Source organism: Chionomys nivalis, chromosome 3 (genome assembly GCF_950005125.1).
Source record: "Chionomys nivalis chromosome 3, mChiNiv1.1, whole genome shotgun sequence".
Taxonomy (NCBI): Eukaryota; Metazoa; Chordata; class Mammalia; order Rodentia; family Cricetidae; genus Chionomys; species Chionomys nivalis.
The window spans coordinates 108,634,616-108,653,959 of record NC_080088.1 but is presented as its reverse complement, the minus strand read 5'-3'; the positions used below and the strand labels follow the sequence as shown (position 1 = coordinate 108,653,959).

At 51.4% G+C, this 19,344-nt stretch overlaps 1 protein-coding gene across 2 annotated transcripts in view; it reads left to right on the top strand.

Moving 5' to 3' along the window:
* Aacs (acetoacetyl-CoA synthetase) overlaps positions 1-9,433 on the top strand; it is a 38,336-nt gene extending 28,903 nt beyond the window's left edge. The window contains exons 10-18 of one of the 2 annotated variants that reach the window (XM_057765887.1): positions 747-871; positions 2,346-2,410; positions 2,533-2,655; positions 4,478-4,591; positions 4,963-5,088; positions 5,788-5,857; positions 6,043-6,101; positions 6,734-6,936; positions 8,304-9,433. In XM_057765887.1, coding sequence (XP_057621870.1) covers positions 747-871; positions 2,346-2,410; positions 2,533-2,655; positions 4,478-4,591; positions 4,963-5,088; positions 5,788-5,857; positions 6,043-6,101; positions 6,734-6,936; positions 8,304-8,441 — 1,023 coding nt within the window. In that variant the 3' untranslated portion in view covers positions 8,442-9,433. The remainder of the gene's footprint in view (positions 1-746; positions 872-2,345; positions 2,411-2,532; positions 2,656-4,477; positions 4,592-4,962; positions 5,089-5,787; positions 5,858-6,042; positions 6,102-6,733; positions 6,937-8,303) is intronic. The other variant, XM_057765888.1, reaches the window with a different exon arrangement.
* The last annotated feature ends 9,911 nt before the right edge of the window (positions 9,434-19,344 follow it).

Genomic DNA, 19,344 nt, shown 5'->3' with positions numbered 1-19,344 from the left:
CTAGAGCAGCATGGAGTGCTGGCACTAACCAGAGCTTGAGTTGGGAGTTGGGGTGTTCCTGTCCAGTCTGGAGACGTTCTAGAGCATCTAGCAGAGTCTTGGGTGGTTCATCTCATGTTTCTTTTTTTCAATGCCTGGGATTGAACCCAGGTCCTCAAGCATGCCAGGCAAGTGCTCTGCCACCGAACCACATCCCTAGTCCTTAATTTTTTTCATTTTGAGATAGTATCTAGCTGAGTTGTCCAGGCTAGATGGTATTTAACTCTGTAGACCAAGCTGGTCTTGAACCCCTGACCTCCTGCTGCAGCCTCCCAAATCCTGGGATTACAGGCATGCACCATTACTCCCTGCTTTCTGGGAACTTTCTCACTAGCTGTAGGTCCCCACCTCCCAATACTGACCCTAGGGTGCTGGGTGACACTCAGGTTCCCAGCAAGTCTGCTCAGACTTTCCTCTGGTCCATGTATGGGAGCTTGGGTGCCCCACTTGTGCTCCAATTTGGATATTCCTGCTGGAATTCCTCCCTCCCTTAGTGTTTTGTTCTAGATCTGCCCAGATTTTCCCCAAGTAGTAGTAGTAGTCAGTGGGCCTGTGTGTCATTTCCTTTTAGAACATTTTTTTGTTTGTTTTAGACTGGGGTTCACAATGTAGTTAAGGCTGGCCCCAAACTTGTAGAACTGCCCTCAGTGCTAGGATTCTCGGCCTGCACCTCTGCCTGACTTACCTGATCTCCCTGTTTGTGGCAGGTCGGTTGGATGATGTGGAACTGGATGGTGTCAGCCCTGGCCACAGGAGCATCCTTGGTCCTGTACGATGGCTCCCCACTGGTTCCGACACCCAATGTGTTGTGGGACCTTGTGGACAGGATAGGGTAGGTACCCTGGGTCCTGCACAGTTGACCCAAGCTGATCCAGAGTTCTCTGTCTTTCTGCGCGAGAGGCTGTGGAGGATGCTGGAAGCAGAGGGGACAGAGGATGAGACTGGTCCCACCCTCGGCCTGTTGCTTGTGGAGAGAGGACTGGTCCTCAGACTGGGAGGGAACTTTGAGAGAGAGGCCAAAGGAGTGGGATTCGCTCTTGTTTTTTGCACCAGTGGGATGGAAGCTAGGACCTCATGTGTGAGACAAGCGTTCTTCCTCTGAGTTAGAGCCTTCAGATGTCTGCCTTTCTTTTCTTTCCCTTCCTCCATTCTTCCATTCCTTACTATTTTTTTATTTCTAAATTCTTATTTTAATTACCTTTCAGTAGAAATTACATGTATTGAAGGAGTTCGGGTGATATTTCAATTAACTCTGTACTGAAGTGCTGCTGTCAATCAATTGATGTCACACCCTGGCCTTGTGGTGACTGTGTTCTTCTGTTCACTGTGGAGCACAGGCATTAGGATCAGTGCAGCATTGTGCACAAGATGGTGCACAAGGGAATCTCCAATCAAGCAGGGCTGAGGGTGTAGGTGGCTGTTTATAGGGTGTCCCTGGGCTCAGGTGAACTGGAGAAGGCCGACGCATGCAGGGAGACACACATGTGGGATGTGAGGCCAATAAACTGCATTCCCACCTGCTTTCCTCCCGGGACAGCGTGGCCAGTTCTTAGTGGTCCCTCGGGGCAGGTGAGTGGCCAGCTGTCTGCTGTAGTCTTCCCCGAGGCATCAGAGCTATACTGCAGGGGAGTGGCTGTCCATGGCCTTGCTCACGTCTCTCTCCTTGGTGGATGCTAGTGGGAGCCCTAAGGTGCAGAGGCCACATTTGGGCAGGACACAGAATTGGGCACCTCCTGGTGTCTAGGGATTATGAAACTGTTGTTTTTGGAGACCTTTAAACACCATGTGCCACCAGCACTTGGTGGATGAACCCGTTGCCAGTGATGGAGGCTCAGACTTCTGGTGCCAGCAGAACTTCTCTGCCATGGTCAGTCACCAGCTGAAACCACCATGGTGGAAGCAGAAGGCGCTGCTAGTGGGTTTTGTTTTTTGTTTTTTAAATCATCTTTAACATTTATTGTGTGTGTGACTGTGCATGCTGTAGTGTGAGGTGGGGATCAGAGGGCAGCTTGTTGGGAGTTGGTTTTGTTCTACCATGTGGGTCCTGGGGATTAAACTCAAGTTGTCAGACTTGGTGACAAGCACCTTTGCCCACTGAGCTGGCCCACCACTAGTGTTTTTAAATCTTGGCCATTAACATTTTACATAAAACTGCTTGGCTGGAGTGATGTAATGGGACAGAGCAGGCCTGGAGCCTAAACAGGAGGGCAGGAGGTGGGAGGCTGTGGCTGGAGTCTGTTGCTGATGTTTGGAAGCTTTGGGGACCTACAGGAGGCCTGAGGTGCTTTCTCTCCCCTGTGTCATAGCATCACCATCCTGGGAACCGGAGCCAAGTGGCTGTCAGTGTTGGAGGAGAAAGACATGAAGCCAGGTGAGTGGCCTCTCAACTGTGTCCCCAGCCCAGGAACTGACATTCGTTCTGGCTGTGTCCTGCATGTGAGCCTGCCTAAAGGTAGTGGGCTTGCTTTAATATCTGGTCATTTTTACCCCCAGTGGAAACTCATAACCTCCACACACTCCACACGATCCTGTCTACTGGCTCACCACTGAAAGCCCAGAGCTATGAGTATGTGTATAGATGCATCAAAAGCAGTGTGCTCCTTGGCTCCATCTCAGGTAGGGTCAGAAGCAGTGGCTGCAGAGGGAAAGGGGGAAGGGAAGTGTGGGGTGGCCCTTGGAAGCCATGGATGGGTGTCATAGTTAGGAGCATCATCACAGTGGTATGTCAAGTGACAGCAGGTTGTGGGGTTAGAGAGTACTTGCTGTTCTTGAGAGGACCAGAGTTTGGTTCCTAGCACCCATGTTCGGTGACTTTGACCACGTATAACTCAGGTCCTAGATCCTTCTTCTGGCGTCCTTGGGGCTGTCTTAGTTAGGGTTTCTGTTGCTGTGAAGAGACACCATGGCAGCGGCAACTCTTATAAAGAAAACATTAAATTGGGGTGCCTTACATTTTCAGAGGTTCAATCCTTTATCATCATGGTGGGGAGCATGGTGGCGTGCAGGCAAACATGGTGCTGGAGAAGGAGCTGCTGCATGCTGATATGCAGGCAACAGGAAGTAGACTGACTCACTGGGTGTGGCTTGAGCATGTATGAGGCTTCAGAGCCTGTCTCCACAGTGACACACTTCCTCCAACAAGATCATACCTATTCCAGTAAGGCCACATTTCCTAATAGTGCCGCTTCGTTTGGGGGCCGTTTTCCTTCAAACCACCACATTCTACTCCCTGGCCCCCAAAGGTTTGCAGCCATATCATAATGCAAAAATGCACTCAATCCAATTTCAAAAGTTCCCATAAGTCTGTAACAGTTTCAAATTTATTTAAAAGTCTGAAGTTCAAAATTTTTTCTGAGATTCATGCAATCTCTCTTTTTTTGTTTCCTTTGGTTTTTTTGAGACAAGGTTTCTCTGTAGCTTTGGTGCCTGTTCTGGAACTAGCTCTTGTAGACCAGGCTGGCCTCAAACTCACAGAGATCCACCTGCCTCTCCCTCCCAAGTGCTGGGATTAAAGGTGTGCGCCACCGTTGCCCAGCTCATGCAATCTCTTAACTGTATTTTCCTGTAAAATCAAAGTTAAAAAAGCAGATCATATACTTCCAACATGTAATGGCACAGAATATACATTATCATTCCAAAACTATATCTCCATGTCTGATGTCAAAGCATTTTTCAGATCTCCAACTCCTTTCAGCTTTGTTGACTGCAACACACTTCTCCCTGTTGGGCTGGTTCTACTCCCTGTTAGCAGCTCTCCTCATCAGGTATCCCATGACTCTGTCATCTTCCAACATCTTGGTGTCTCCAAGGCAATTCAGGCTTCACTTTCACAACTTCATGAAGTGGCCTCTCTAGGCTTCCATTCAGGGACGCCCCAGACACGTGCTCACTCATGTGGTTGGCCTTCCACACCTGCCTGTACCTGGAGGAGGAGGTGGTTATACTTAGAGCATAGTTTAGGGGGCATCTAGATCCATAGTGTGAGGATCAGGGTGTCTACACGGACTCTGCATCTCCTCTAGACTCCTGACTGTGCTCCAGCTGACTTTGCTGCATGCCAGTGTATGGTGTATGTGTCTTTGTGAGGTGTGCGTGGTGTGCGTGTGTGCACGTGGGGAGGTGTGTGGTGTGTAAGTGTCATCAGGTGAGGCTCCTATTTATCTTTTGGCTTCCACGTGACCAGCTGAGAGCATTTGCTGTGAGTGCTTGGGTAGGGAGACCCAGTCAGAGAGAACGTCACTAGACACGGCAGGTACAGAGCTGGGTCCAGTCTCTGTCACACTTCCTCTCTTTGCAAGTGAGCCCTTGTTGTCAGGCCTGTGTCTGTGGGATGGGCAGTGCTGTCTAGGTTGGTCTGCTGACAGGGAACCCTGAAGGTTACCCGTCCTCAAGGGACACCACTCCCTAAGGGTCACTTGTCCTCTGATGTTGCTTGCAGGCGGCACTGACATCATCTCCTGTTTCATGGGCCAGAACTCATCCATCCCGGTGTACAAGGGTGAGATTCAAGCCCGCAACCTTGGCATGGCCGTGGAAGCCTGGAACGAGGAAGGTGAATAGCTCGCTGACTCTTCTGGGATGTCAGGGAGAGATACGTACACAGATGTGTCCCTTGCTTCTGATGTTTCTTTGTCTCCCATGGGGAACACTGTCCTTTCCCATGGGTGGGGTTTTGCACTCAAGGACTTCCTGACCCCATCTTCAGATAAGTAGGTGTTGAGGTGGAGTGCCACAAGAACAGTGGGGGTCGGGGGTCAGGCTGTGTGTGGATTTTGTTGGGGAGGCCGTGGTGCACATGCAGGGTCTGTCACTTTGGCCTGCACACAGCAAAGTTGTGTCCCAAGTAGGAGCGTAAGGAAGGGGGTGTTGCCAGGGTGTGGTCATGAGTATTATTCCAGGCTCAGTCTTCTCCCCGTGTGCCAGGGAAGGCCGTCTGGGGAGAGAGCGGCGAGCTGGTGTGCACCAAGCCCATCCCCTGCCAGCCCACACACTTCTGGAACGACGAGAATGGCAGCAAGTACAGGAAGGCTTACTTCTCCAAATTCCCGGGTAGGTGGAGCAGCCTGGCACCACTCCTTGCCTGGCTATGGCTTGGCTTCCAGCTCCCAGTGGCTCTTAGTATCTCATCAGTGTCAGCTCAAGATCTGTACCTGGGTTCAGGTGACCCTCACCCACCTTTGCATTCAAAGTCATGAGCCACATGAGTCACTGGACAGAGGGCTGAGGGCTGCCCGCCCTCTGGTTCAGGGCTTGTCTGCTGGTTCCAGTGGAAGCGGCAGTTGGAGGGAGGTCTGGAGCTCGAGGAGGGTGATGCTGTGCAGCAGGTGACCTGTGCCACCCGTGCCACCCCGCCTTACATGCTGACGCCTGCAGTTGACCTTGTCATGCTCCTCTGTAGAGGGCCCTCCTCTCCATGGCCCTGATTCTTTCTGCCTTGCTTGGAATAAGTAGCCTTAAGGTCTTGGTGGACAGATGCTGCTAACACCACAGGGGTTGTTGGCTTTGTGTAAACTACATGTGTGCAGTCACATGTACTGAGACTATAGGTGTGTGCCATCATATCTGACAACACATACAGTTCACTGTCTCACCGGCCCTGGGCTCTGTGCTCAGCTACACACTGCTTGTTCCTGGACTTGTGAACTCTGTGGCCAGTATCCCCTCCCTTCTGTCCCTGCCTCTGGTGTCTGTCTGGATGTATCCTGGTCCATCCCTTAGTGTGGCCGATATGTTCCGTCTTTCTTGCAGGTGTCTGGGCACATGGCGACTACTGCAGGATCAACCCTAAGACAGGAGGCATCGTCATGCTGGGCCGGAGGTGAGATGCCCTTTCCTCCTGCCATTCCCTCTGAGGCATGGGGGACATGGCCTGTGAAGTGAGAGGAGAGAGGGCAGCAGGTGGCAGCTGGATGCTAGGGGAGGAGCCATACTGGTGGGCGTGGTGCTTGCCCAGAGGGCCGGGACATTGCCACATGCTTCAGCCATGTGCTTCTTGCTCTGCAGTGATGGCACCCTCAACCCCAACGGAGTGCGCTTCGGCAGCTCGGAGATCTACAACATTGGTTCGTGCATGTCTCCCGCTATTCTCACTCGGGTGCAGGGTGGTCCCACCAGCACCAGGACCCTGGTTCCCAAAGAGCTGGTGAGGGTGGACATCCATGTAGTGGGGTGAGGGTGGGTCCCCCATGTATACATTTTCTCTTCTGGCCATACTGTGGCACCTCCTAAAACCTCAGAAAGGGTTCAGGTCCCTTGGTCTTGGCCTTCCTCAAGCTCAGAACATTGGTTAATCTTATCTCTGATCAAGGGAAAGGCACAGAGAGGGTGTGTGAATGCTGAAGTACACACAGCCCTGTACAGGACACAGATGCACACCTCTGAGGGACTCTCAAAGCTTCTGCCTAGGCACTTAGTCCTAGCCCAGGCCCCAAAGCAACCCTTCTTAGGGAGGTGACCTCCTTTGTCATGCCGATGAGATCTGAGCCCCAGGGAGTGCCAGGTCAGTATAACCAAGTGATGACCTGGACTCACTTTCTCCCTGTCACTGACATCTTAGTATGGATGACGTATGCCCTCACATGGGCATCCCTCAGTCCAGGTCAGCTGGCCTGGTGCCCTGCCCTTCTGACAGGTGACATGGCATAGTGGTCTGTAGAGAGCTTCCTGTGAGGCTGTTTCCTTTCTGCTTTTACAGTGGAAGCCTTTGACGAGGTGGAGGACAGCCTGTGTGTCCCCCAGTACAACAGGGATGGCGAGGAGCGGGTGGTCCTGTTTCTGAAGATGGTGTCTGGGCACACCTTCCAGCCTGACCTCGTGAAGCGCATCCGTGATGCCATCCGCCTTGGTCTGTCTGCTCGCCACGTGCCCAGCCTCATCCTGGAGACTCGAGGCATTCCAGTATGTTGTCTCTGTCCTGGCCTATGAGAGCTGGGGTGACTGCAGCTTACCCTTAACTTCTATATGGGTACCATGTTGCCTAGCAACCATAGTCTCCCTCTCGACTGCATTTTCAGCAGCTTCTGTGGGCTGCCATATTGGGGGGAGGCAACTGGCTGTCTGCAGCTCAACACTGCTGAGTGGGGGATGGCAGGACTAACCCCAGCAGCCTCTTAGCAGCCCCGCCCCTGAGTGTGCCTGAGTGTGCCCTGCAGGCAGCTGTAGGAGTGTGAGCTCTAAAGGGAGCTGCAGGTGTGTGGTGGGGTTTGTGGGGCCTGAAGACCCCTATTCTGGTTCAGTCACATTTCGAGTCAGGAATAGGGGTGTGCATGTGCAAACGTGCACACGTGTGCAAGCGTGTGCGAGCTCCAGTTATCCATAATTGCTGTGAAGCTGCCATTCCATGCCTGTAGGCTGCTTCTCATTAGATCATGGGGGGACCCTGGGCTTCTGACTTGGGGGCTTCCTGTGCGGACAAAGCAACCATATGCAGAGCTGGGCTGAGCTGGGTGAGACTCCTGGAGCATACTGGGAGTAGTCAAGTCACTGACTTGACCAGGAACAACCTGGGTGGTCTGCGCTCTGCCCGGGAAAGAGTTTTGACTGTGTCCTCATAGCCACCTAGGGGTGGGAAGGAAGAGCCCGGGGTGCATGCTGCGTGAGAGTGAGTGGATGAATGTGTGAGCGAATAAGCAAGTGAGCTCAGAGTGAGTGTGTGAGAGTGAATAAATCTGTGAGTAAGCAAGTGTGTGAGAGAGTGAGTGAGTGGATGTGTGTGAGTGAGTGTGAGTGTATGAGTGCATGAGCAAGTGAGTGAGTGTGTGTAAGCGTGTGAGCGACTGAGTGTGAGTGTATGAGCAAATGAGTGAGTAGCCTGGTCCTTCTGACACCCTTCTGGGCAGGGACAGTTCTGTCTTTGTAACTGTTCACATCTGAAGAAAGCACAGGAACAGAGATCAGTTGGGGGGTGGCACCTGAGACAGGTGTAGTGTCACTTTGGGCAAGGGCCTTGTGGCACCTGGTGTACCCACTTTAGGGCTTCTGGATGTGGGTCTGGTGCATTGCACAGCCTTGGAGACACCCACACGTTCATGTGGTTTTGGCACAGGCATGAGATCACATGGCAGGTTCCACGGATGGTGTCAGCGCTACCTGTGATGTCCTTCCCATTAGGTCCCCTCAAGGTGCTGTGGCATGTGTTCGAAGCCACTATGTGTCTGGTTTTATGGGTCTTTCTGGAAGAGAATGTCGGTAGAAACCCGAGGCAAGGCTGCACTGTGTCACTTCTGGTTTAAGCACTCCTGTTTGTCCTCTGTCTTTTCCCGCAGTACACACTCAACGGCAAGAAGGTGGAGGTGGCTGTGAAGCAGGTGATGGCTGGAAGGGCTGTGGAGCACCGGGGTGCCTTCTCCAACCCTGAGACCCTGGACTTTTACCGGAACATCCCTGAGCTGCAGGACTTCTGAGTCAATGGCTCACACACCATCCAGCCGTGCATGTGATGGAACTTAGGATCACTTCAGAGACAGCTGCTGCTCCAGATGGCCCTGGGCACTGCACATTCCGCGGGCTCGGAAATAGCATTCCTGTTTCGAAGTCATTGGTGGGGACCAGGTCTCCCATGCTCCAGGATGTGCCTGGCCTTCAGAGACCAGGAGGGTACATTGAGGCTCGTCTCAGCCCTGCTGCTGTAGGTCGGCACACAGCCTTGCAGGTGCGGGGCTGGTGGCGTTTGGTAACAGCACACCGGAGGAGCGATGTGGCCTTCAGCCTCATGAGTCCACTGTCCCATCTTGCTCTATGAAGGTGAAATCATACTTATACTCCCTGTCCTTCACTGGCCTGGCTCCCTCAGCCATTCTGTCCTCTCCAGAGCTGACTGAAGCCAGGGCATCTGGCCCAGCATGCCTGTCATCTCACAGATGGCTGTTGGGACCCCTGGGCTGACGGCTCATGTACTGTCTACCATGGGAATTGTGAGCGACACTCCAGCCACGAGCTCTCTGCTGTGGCCAGTCCCCTCTGCTGCAGGGTTCTCGCCCCTCTCTGGGTCTTAACACAGTGTTGGAACAGGTCAAATCTTTTAAAGTTAATTGAGGTGTCTGGAGGCACTTGAACCCCTGGGTGTCATCTGTGCCACCACTTACATGCGTCCTAGGATCCCGGAGTCCTTCGGGGATGGAGCTGCCTGGCCTCAGAGGGAAATGGCCTCCGGCTCCCTCCTAGTAGTTCCTAGGCTCTTCGGTTGTGACTGTCCTCTGCACTTTGGTCGTCAGGACTCGGCGGTGCTTCTCATCTAGTGTGCGGAGTATGTCACAAATCCTGCTGATCATTTTGTATTTTTTTTTTAAAACTGAGCACAATGTAAAACCTATGGAAATATCCTGGATTTTAAGTCTATAAGGGAAAAGTGCTATGAAGAATTTTATGGAATAAACTTGTGCCATGCACACCTGTACATGCGCAGTATACTTGTGCTTCTCTGAGGCGATTGACACCCATGTGTAGCTGACTGTACCAGTGTCAGCTCACTGCTGCCCCGTGGAGTCATATGACTTAGCATCATTGTATGATGGTGTTTCCTGTGCTCCTGGTGTTTAGCAATGGACCTGGTCTATGTTAGATCAGTATCTCATGCCTCCCTGCCACCCAGGGCTGACTGGGTGTCGATCACAGTCCGGTTTTATCACCCGAGTCTCTCTGGAGTCACAGACCCCAAATCAGCCCATGTAACCTTCCTACCGCAGAGAGCGGGTAGCAGTATTGGTCTCCAGGATGCAGGAGCACCCAGCCCCTCTGTGTACTGTGCCCTGTCATCCCTGGTGTGGCTGTCTCTCCTGTTGGCGGGTGGTATCCCTGGCTTGTTCCCACCAAGCCTTCCCGTGTGTTCTTGCGGGAAGAGGTAAGTGATGGAGGCCTGGCTTCATGTGCCTGTCAGCAGAACTATGGCTTTCCTGGGAGGTCAAGCTGCCTGAGCCCCACTGGCTGTGCTGCTGGGGAGCGTGGGGACCTGAGCACTGAGAGGACCTTTTGCAGTTTCCCATGGGTCATTGTATCGGGCTTGAAGCCACCAGTGGCTCCAGTTCAGAGGTCAGAGCCTGAGGGTCCCATCAATGTGCACAGAGTTCCTTGGGGTTCTGGAAGAGCCCCCTTCCTGTTATTAGGGGTATTTCCTTTCTTGGCCAGTGCCTCTTTGCCTTGGTGGACCTGAGCCCGCATTTGTTGCACCCCTGTGACCCTGGCCATCCCTGTGGCCTCTAGTTCTCTCCCCTTTACCATCTGCTACTGAGCATCCGATTCTCCAACCTCATGTGCCACATATATCCTCACAGGTTCCCAAAGGAGGATGGGGCACTGTTGAGGTAGGTAGATTGACACTGTTGATTGTCGAGTCAATCTTCCTGTGTGATTTCTACCACAGATGTGTCTGGGTCTCTTTTTTTGTTCCCCTTTTCTGCTTTATTTATTTTGATGGTATGAGGATGGAACTTGGTGTCTCATGTGCTAGGCCAGTGCTATGCCTCTGAATTATATGCCAACCCATTTTATTTAATTTATTTTTTGTATCCTCCCTCTTTTTAAAAAATTTTATTTATTATATATACAGTATTCTGTGTTCATGTATGCCTGCAGGCCAGAAGAAGGCACCAGACCTCATTACAGATGGTTGTGAGCCACCATATGGTTGCTGGGAATTGAACTCAGGACCTCTGGAAGAGCAGGCAATGCTTTTAACCACTGAGCCATCTCTCCAGCCCCCAGCCCATTTTAAAAAGAGACGTATTTTTATGTGTGTGAATGCTTACCTATGTATATATATATATATATGTGTGTACCACATGCATGCAGTGCCTACAGAGGCCAGAAGGGGGCATCAGATCCCTTGGTACTGGTTGGTTGGGAGCCACCATGTGAGTGCTGGGAACTGAACTTGGGTCCTCTGCAAGAGCAGCCAATGCCCTTAACCACTGAACCAAATTACCCACTGTGCCTCCCTCACCTTTGTGGGAATCCAGGTTGTTGCAAAGTCTGTATCCCATAATTCATTGCTTTTATTCTGACTCAGCAGGCACTCAGGGTATGTATGACAGTTCTATTAGGCCTGCTTTCCTGCGTGGTTAATCTTGCAAATTGAATTTGGGGGTCAGCACCTTTGCTTGACTGATTTCATGACAGCAGTCTGGGGACTGACAGGGAGCTGGGCTACCATGGGCATTGGTGTTCTGAGCCAGGATTTCTGGTTAGGCAACCATTCCCATCTTTTCCCACCCACTGTCCTCTTCCATCCTGGTGTCTCAGCTCCCCACATGGAAGGCAGAGGTTTGTGATGGATGGCTACTGTTCATGGTGGCTCTGTCAGCCACTCTGACAAAGTGACAGTCAATATTCTGTCTTCAGACCCCGGTTTTATTTTTAGCCAGTCTTCTCTGAGGTGGAACCACACAAGAGTTCCGGGCTTGGCTCTCATCGTACAGGCTGGGGTAGGACCGACTAGTGCAGCCAGAAATGAGATCCTCGTTAGGATAATGTCCTGTCGGATCCCTCCCCCCCCTTAATCAGTATAGACTCTAGAGACTCATGATTTTGGCTGCCTGGACACACAAGCTTTGAAGGAGTCAGGCCATGGTTAGCTGTGTGTGTTTGAGATGGGTCTCATGTAGGTAGGCTGCGTAGGCTGGCTTCTATGTAGCTGAGGCGATGGTGGACTCCTGATCCTCCTGCCTCTATGTTTAGTTTAATGTGACACTGGGGACAGAATTTGGGATCCGTGCTTAGTAGGCAAGTACTCCACCCACTGAGGACCCAGTGGGTGTCTATCTCTCTTGAGTCTCTTGGCCTTCCCAGGATTGCAAGACCACTGTGGTTCTAGTCATGGAGGGTTTGCTTAAAGCAAGACGAGGTGAGGCATGGTCAGGTGGCTGCCACCTTGGGGGTCCCCAGATAATCTCTGGTGCAGAAGTGGATCTGCAGGGAGTTTAGGATAATGGACAGTTCAGTTTTCCTACCCTGGATGCTTGAGGAGGAGGGAGCTGGAAAGGTGTTCAAGGTTGAACTTAGCCATGCATAAATGACATGGCAAACATCAAGACTGCTTCGGGATGGTTGAGGGTGCCTTGGGAGGGCTCTGACACCCCTGTGACATACACATGGCTGGCTGAGCCTTTTCCGGCCCTGCCTGGGTGGCTGCCACCTTCACTGTGGAGGTGGGCGACATTAAAAATTGGAAGCTAGTCTTTATGCAAATGTATGCCCCACTTTGTCTTCAGATTTTAATTTTTCTATGAATTATTCCATTTTCCTCTCCTCCCCACTTCCCTGTGGAAGAAATCAAAAATATCCAGCAGCCTATCAGAGGAATTTTCCAATTTTTCTGTTTTGTTGAGTATCTGCCCATGCCAGGACCTCTCTAGGACCAGGAGATAGCCAGCAGGGCAGTTCCTGTGATGTGTAGCTTACAAGCCTTTTGTATGTGAGGCTAACCACAGACCAAAGAATGCCAGAGGAGAATCAGACACTGATCGATGGTAGAGAAACAGCGGGGTGGTCGGCCAGGGAAACCTGAAGGCTGGGAAGGCGCCAGCCACATGTTCCGCGAAGGAAGGGTGCTCTAGGCAGAGGGGACAGTCGATGCAAAGGGTGTGGGGACTTCTGGGACCAAGACTGGGGTGTAGATGCCGTTTTTCACTGACCATCCACTGGGCTGCATCTTGACCTGGAGGTCTTGGTCCCATTGTCCCCTCTGTCCTCCAAGCCGTTAACAGACACTGTCTCTCACCCTGAGTCCTCCTCACTGTGGCTCCAGGAAGTATCTGGAGTTGTTATTTTTGTTTTGATTTGGGGGCGAGGGTCTTAGTCTTTCCTACCCGCAACTTTCCCCAGGCCTCAACCTCCCAAGTGTTGGGATTCCAGATGTGAGCTGGGACACCCGGTGATAGCCCAGGGTCTTGGTCTTCTGAGGGGTCACTGGAGCCACTCTCCTGGTTTTCTACTGGTTTCCAGTCTGTCCCAGCCCTGAGGATGAGGGGCCTCTGGGAGCAGTTCCTCATACCCAGGGTCTACAGAGTTCGGTTGTGCATCTCCAATGGGTCTCTTTGGTGCCCGCACAGTCCTACCACAGGGTCTTTGCACATTCTGCCTCTGCCCCTGGGAGGGCTGCCCCCAGCCTGTAAGTCTCCTTTCCGATGTCCTTTTCAGTCCCTACCCTTGCTTAAGTTGTCCCCTCCCACTCTAAAAATGCCCCCCCCCCCATTTACTCTTGACTTCTCTAACCTGTCTCCTGCCCAGGGTGCCAGCCTCACATGCCTAAGGACTTCACTGTGATGCCTGGCGGGTCCCTGGGGCAGAACAAGTGGCCAAGGAGTGAGTGGAGAGTGGCTGAGTGTTTCAGGAAGACGGGCCTGCACTGAGCCTCATGGCTTCTTCAGAACCTCAGCGGCTGTTATGTAACTCACTGTCTGCAGCACTGTCTGCTCCGGCTCCTCAAGTGGTTATATTTGGTGTTTACAGCCTCTCTTTCCCTCCTGTGAGTTCTGTTGAGAGCTTGGGGAATCAGGCTTGGCTGCTGCAGGAGATGAGTCTCCTGCTGTGGTCCAAGAGGCCCTGGAGACTCTCTCCTGGGCTGCATCCCAGCCACTGCCCTGGCCCTGGCGCAGGAACAGCCCACATGCTGATGTGGGAGGTGAGGTTTGTCCTGCCAATCACAAGAGGGGGAGAAGGCAAGGGCCAGAGTGGAAGAGAGCAAAGGACACTGTGCACCAAGCCATGTGATCTCAGTCCACTTGCTAGACGTCTCTGAGTCTGGATCAAACACCCCTTTGAGGAAGTCACTCACTCGGTGGAGTCACTCCTGGCACAAGGCTGGAACTTTAGAGGCTGCAGGAAAGCGTGGAGGGAGAGCCACCCTGTATGTCTTGCAAGGCTTGAGTCCTGGCTTTTGCTGAGCCTGTTCACGCCAAGAGTAAATCCTCTTTCTGCCAGGCCCACCGTCAGCGGGTTTCTTTTATACCTGGTTATAGAAACATTTCAATTGGTGTTACATCCTGGGAGTAGAGGGGTGTGGTGGGGGCAGCCAGTATCACTGGCCTTGGTGACAAAAATGGGTGTTTTCTTCAAATATCGCTTCTCCTTTGTTCTATACTAAATGAGATTTAATTCCACCTGGCCATTCAGAATAAAGATTCGTAGATTCTATTAAGAGGACCCAGCAGGTAAAAGTGCTGGCTGACAGGGCTGATGACCTGGGTTCAGTCCCTGGGGCCTACACGTAGAAAGAGGGAGCAGACTTTAGCAAGTTGCCCTGTGCCCTTGTGCAGTGACGAGCATGCACACTCACACACACACACACACACACACACACACACACACACACACACACACCAACTGTAGCTTAAAACTGAAAAATAATAAAAGCGTTCCTGGCTGAAAACAGCTATGGTAGTCGCTTGCAAGAGGTGCGTCGGTGGCTGCCATTGCGGCTCCTCTTTCTGAGGTGAGAGTCTGTCTCACTCTGCTTCTCACAGTGCTTGGCTACTTGACACTCTTTGGCCAATTAGACGGTTGTGCACAGGAGGCAGGTAGTCTGGGAATGTCTGTTGTGCCCAGACCTGCCCCCCTGAGGTTTGTTATGCTATGCTGGACGGTAGATGCTCGGATCCCAGAGTCCTCACAGCTTCCAGGGGCGCCACTCTTGTAATAGGAGCGGCAGGGCTGCGTCCCCGGCACCCGGCCGCCCGCATGGCTAGCTTATGTCCCGAAATAATTACACGGAAACTGTATTTTTTTAATTACTGCCTGGCCCATTAGTTTTGGCCTCTTATTGGCTAGCTCTTACATATTGATCTAACCCATTTTTAATATTTTGTGTAGCCCCACGAGCTGGCTTACCAGGAAAGATCTTAACCTGTGTCTGCCTGGAGTGGGAGAATCATGGCGACTCCTTACTCAGCTTTTTTTTTTTTAGCATTTTGTCTGTTTACTCCGTCTACCTAATTTTTTGTCCTATTAAAGGGGCCAAGGCAGTTTTTTTATTACTTAACCAATGAAACAACAAATAGAAAGATGACCCACCTCCATCATTTGATACCAGCCTAAAGCAGCTGACCCTTTACTAGATGGCAGGTATAAGAACACAAATAAGGTGTTCTTGAAGCTGCCGAGCCGGGATGTTTGTTAGGCAGCTTTGCTGGCTGTTGCTGACACGTTCAGACACCACTTCAATGTCATTTAGAGATCTTGCTTAATCATGAGGTCCCTTGTTCCTCTTTGTCCCCACACCTGTAGGTTCAAGGCCATGCCTTGAGCACCGCCCCGGTGGGAATGACCTTGCTTTGTGTAAGCTGACACAGACACAGGCCTGGATAGGAAAGCGGCCATGTGCTACAAAACTCCATTATGCTTCTTTCTGAGGGAAGTGCCAATGCCTTCTCACCCTGTGGCCGGGCATCAAAACAGTGGGCGTGCAGAGCCCTAAGGTGGTGCGGAGGGGGCGATGGTGAGAATTTACCTTTGGTTGAGTCACACATCACTGTGCCCTGGATATCCCAGCATATCTCAAGGAGCTGGGTGATACTGTACTCACTGACAGACATCATACAGCTCTCAAACATACTGCAGGAGCTAACCGGGGACTCTCCCCAACAGTGGCCTTCATCGAGTGAAGCTGTCATGTCTTGACTAAGTGTCCTCCCCACTGATAAAGGACCCTGAGAGTGGTCACAGCCACTGTCGGTCCTCAGAGCCCACAGGGCTCCTGGGCAAAGCTCTTTCCTGATAGGCATGAAGAGCAGCTGGGACACAGGTAGAGTTGGAGAGGGGCAAGGGTGGGGGTAGAAATGATATAGATAAAGTTCTCATGTATGAAACTGTGTGTGTGTCCAAGATGGGCGTGGGATCACACCTCTCACGCCAGCACATGGGAGGCTGAAGTAGGAGGACCAGGAGTTCCAGCTTGCCTTAGAAAAACTGGACTGGAGAGATGGCTCAGTTGTTAAGAGCATCTGGCTGTTCTTTCAGGGGACCTGAGTTCAATTCCCAGCGCCCACATGACAGCTCACAACTGTTTGTAACTCTAGTTCCAGGGGATCTGACATCTTCACACAGACATATGTGCAGGTGAAACACCAATACAATAAAATAAATAATTATATTAAAAACATTTAGAAAGAAAGAAAGAAAACCCAACCTAAAGAAATTAAACCAAAATTTTCTTGAGATGGAGGAAGACCACTGAACTATTAGAGGGACCCTGGGGGTTGTCAGGGACTGAGAGAGAGAGAGAGAGAGAGAGAGAGAGAGAGAGCTTGGGGTGGTCAGGGGTTGACAGAGGGCCAAGTGTGGTCAGGTCCTGAGGGAGAGCTTGAGGAGTCTGCCTTCTCTTTCTCCTCTTCCTTCTTCTTCATTTCTCTGTGTAGCCCTAGCTATCCTGGAACTCGCTCTGTAGACCAGGCTGACCTCGAACTCACAGAGACCTGCCTGCCTCTGCCTCCTGAGTGCTGGGATTAAAGGTGTGTTTCACTACCGCCTGGCTGAGCCTGAGGTTTTCCAGATCTCTGTTCAAACTCCACCTGTATACCATTGGGTTGCTGTGGGGGCACATCAAGTCTCAGTTCCCTCCTTTACTAAAAATGGAATAAAGCACTCCATCTAATGGGGCAGGGGTAAGTGGCTTGTGGCCTTGAAACATACTGTAAAAAGCAAGACCGAGTTGGCGTTTTTTTAGCTGATCAGGTATTTGGGGACCCTCTGCCAGATGTCAGTGTCCATGCCCGTGTTTTCTCCTGGAAGAGCTTACTAGAAAATTCCACAATGGCACTCCTGAGTGCCTGACACCCTGGGCTGTGGTTGCTGTCACCCATGCAGCGTTCCTGCCTCTCTCCGACTCTTACCCATGAGAACTTGGGGCAGCTGGGGGTCTAGGGTGAAGGTGTTAGGCTTGGGTGTAGTCTTGATAGAGTTGGGTCCTCCCAGGTCCAGAGCAGGCCAATTATAGTCCACCCCTGGGCACAGTGACCATCCAATGATGGTATGCTGTCACCAGTCAGCTGGTGGGCCCCTCTGCTCTACCTCAGTAGGGAATTGAGGGTATACGAGGAGACATTCTTCCAGTGCCCTAGAGTGCCCAAGACCCAGGGCCTGGGCTAGAGACCAAAGGCTTGTAGCTCAATGAGTGATCTGGGGACTCACTGATCGAGGCTTAAGCCAGACACACAGCTACCAGTGCTCATATTGGAGGCTCATTGCTCTGTGCTCTTAGCACAAGTGGGCCTGGTACTTGGTCATTGCTATAATTTCCAGTTTCCATCAGCTGCAGCTGCAGCAGCAGCAGCAGCGGCGGCGGCGGCGGCAATAGCAGAAGGCAGTGTGCCTGCTTTTGCTACAGCTCCTGGGTGGTTCTCAGGTGCTGGGACAGTGACAGTGTCTCAGCTCTCCTGCTTTTAGCATGTTGAGACCCTTGACTGTTAAATATTGGCAGCAGTCTGGATCTAACCGGATCCTCATGCCTCCAGTCTTTGGCCTATACTCTTCACCCTTAATGTGTTTTCTCTTTACTTCCCCCGGCCGGCTTTGTTTCTGCCGTCACCTCTGTCCCTCCTTGCATCTGCCCCAGATACTGTCTGGAACTCATCAGCTCCCTTCCTGCCACTGCTGTTGGTGTGGCTGCCAGCACCTCTGCCACTGTGGTCACTACATAGACACGCCCACTCTCTCCTCTTTGTGGGACTAGCCCAACCAGTTCTACTCATAGTAAATCCTAAAAGTGGGCAAGGAGGGACTGGAGAGAGGGCTCAGCAGTTAAGCCTTACTACGCTTACAGAGGACCTGTTTGGTTTCCAGCACCCATGTCAGATGGATCACAACTGCTTGTAGCTCCAGCTCCAGGGGATCAGATGCCCCTTCTGACTTCTATGGCTACTGTGCTCATGTGTGCACATGTGTGTATGTCTGTGTGTGTGTGTGTGTGCGCTCACGCACGCACATGTGTGTATGTATATGCACACATACACACACACACACAAATCTTTAAAAAAATAAATAAAAACCTGAGCAGGAGGGAACTAGGGAGTTCTGTCAACTAGGGAGTATAATCACCCCACGCCCCAACATCTTAATCTATTTTAAGGCAAAGTACAACCTAAATGGGCACTTGCAATAGGGTTCATCATCAGCATCAACGCCTTTAATCCCAGCGCTTGCGAGGCAGAGGCAGGCAGATCTCTGTGAGTTCGAGGTCAGCCTGGTCTGTAGAGGACAGTCTGCCAGGACAGTCAGGGCTACACACAGAAACCCTGTCTCACAACAACAACAACAACAACAACAACAACAACAACAACAACAAGAGTGATTTTTTTGTGTTCAGAGGCTCTGCTCTTAGCCCAGACATCCCCAAGGAGGCTTTTGGGTCATTTTCACCATCACCATGACCTTACTTCTTGCCAATAGTTTCTGCTCTTCTACTGCTGAGAAGAACCTTCACATGAACCTTGGAGATTCCGAGTCATGGCACCAGATGAATCTGATGCCACAGACTGCAAGCCCCGAGTCCTTACTTACTTAGGGGCTTACCATTATGAATACGACATTGCCGAGCCCTGTGGGTTAAATGTAGTGACGAGATGAGCCATTTGCTTACAGCTGGGTTCTCTCAGAAGACCACATGGGACCACAAGTGTCCAGCACTTTCCTTCCTTGCACAGATAATCCCAAGGTCCCCCTCACCCTGTTCGGGGCTAAAGGATTGCTTCCTGAATCACCACAGGGATGTGGGCTCCTCACATCCTAGAAGCTAATTAGCATGAATCCCAGTGCGACACTAAATACCCTCTTCATTCCCCACAGGAAGCGCTCCTGAATAAAGAAGAGAGAATAAATAGAATTTATGATGGATAAAAACGACTTAAAATGCTATAGGCAGATGTGGTCAAGAGAAAGGGCATGCAGATGGGAGAAGCCCATTGTGTCCCGAGGCTCCCGTCCCCATGTGCAAACAGAAGGATGCTGGGTTTCTCCAAAGGATCTGAATTCAAACACTGTGAGAAGGGCTGGTGAGGTGCTTAGAGCATTCTGAATGGTGGGTAGACAGACCTTCAGTACCAAGATAATAGCAGCAACAGCCATCGTGGCAGCAGTGAGATGGCTCAGAGGTTAAGAACCATGTAACAGTCTGTAACCTTAGCTCCAGGGGATTTGATGTCCCCTTCTGGCCTTTTGTGGGTACTGCACACATGTAGTGCATAGTCATACACTCATACACATAAATAAATATTAAAAATGAAAAAATAAATGACATTGCAGCTGTTAGTAATTTCCCAAAATGTGCAAATTTCGTTGTAAACATCTTGATACTTAACAGATTTGGAGTGGATAATAAGC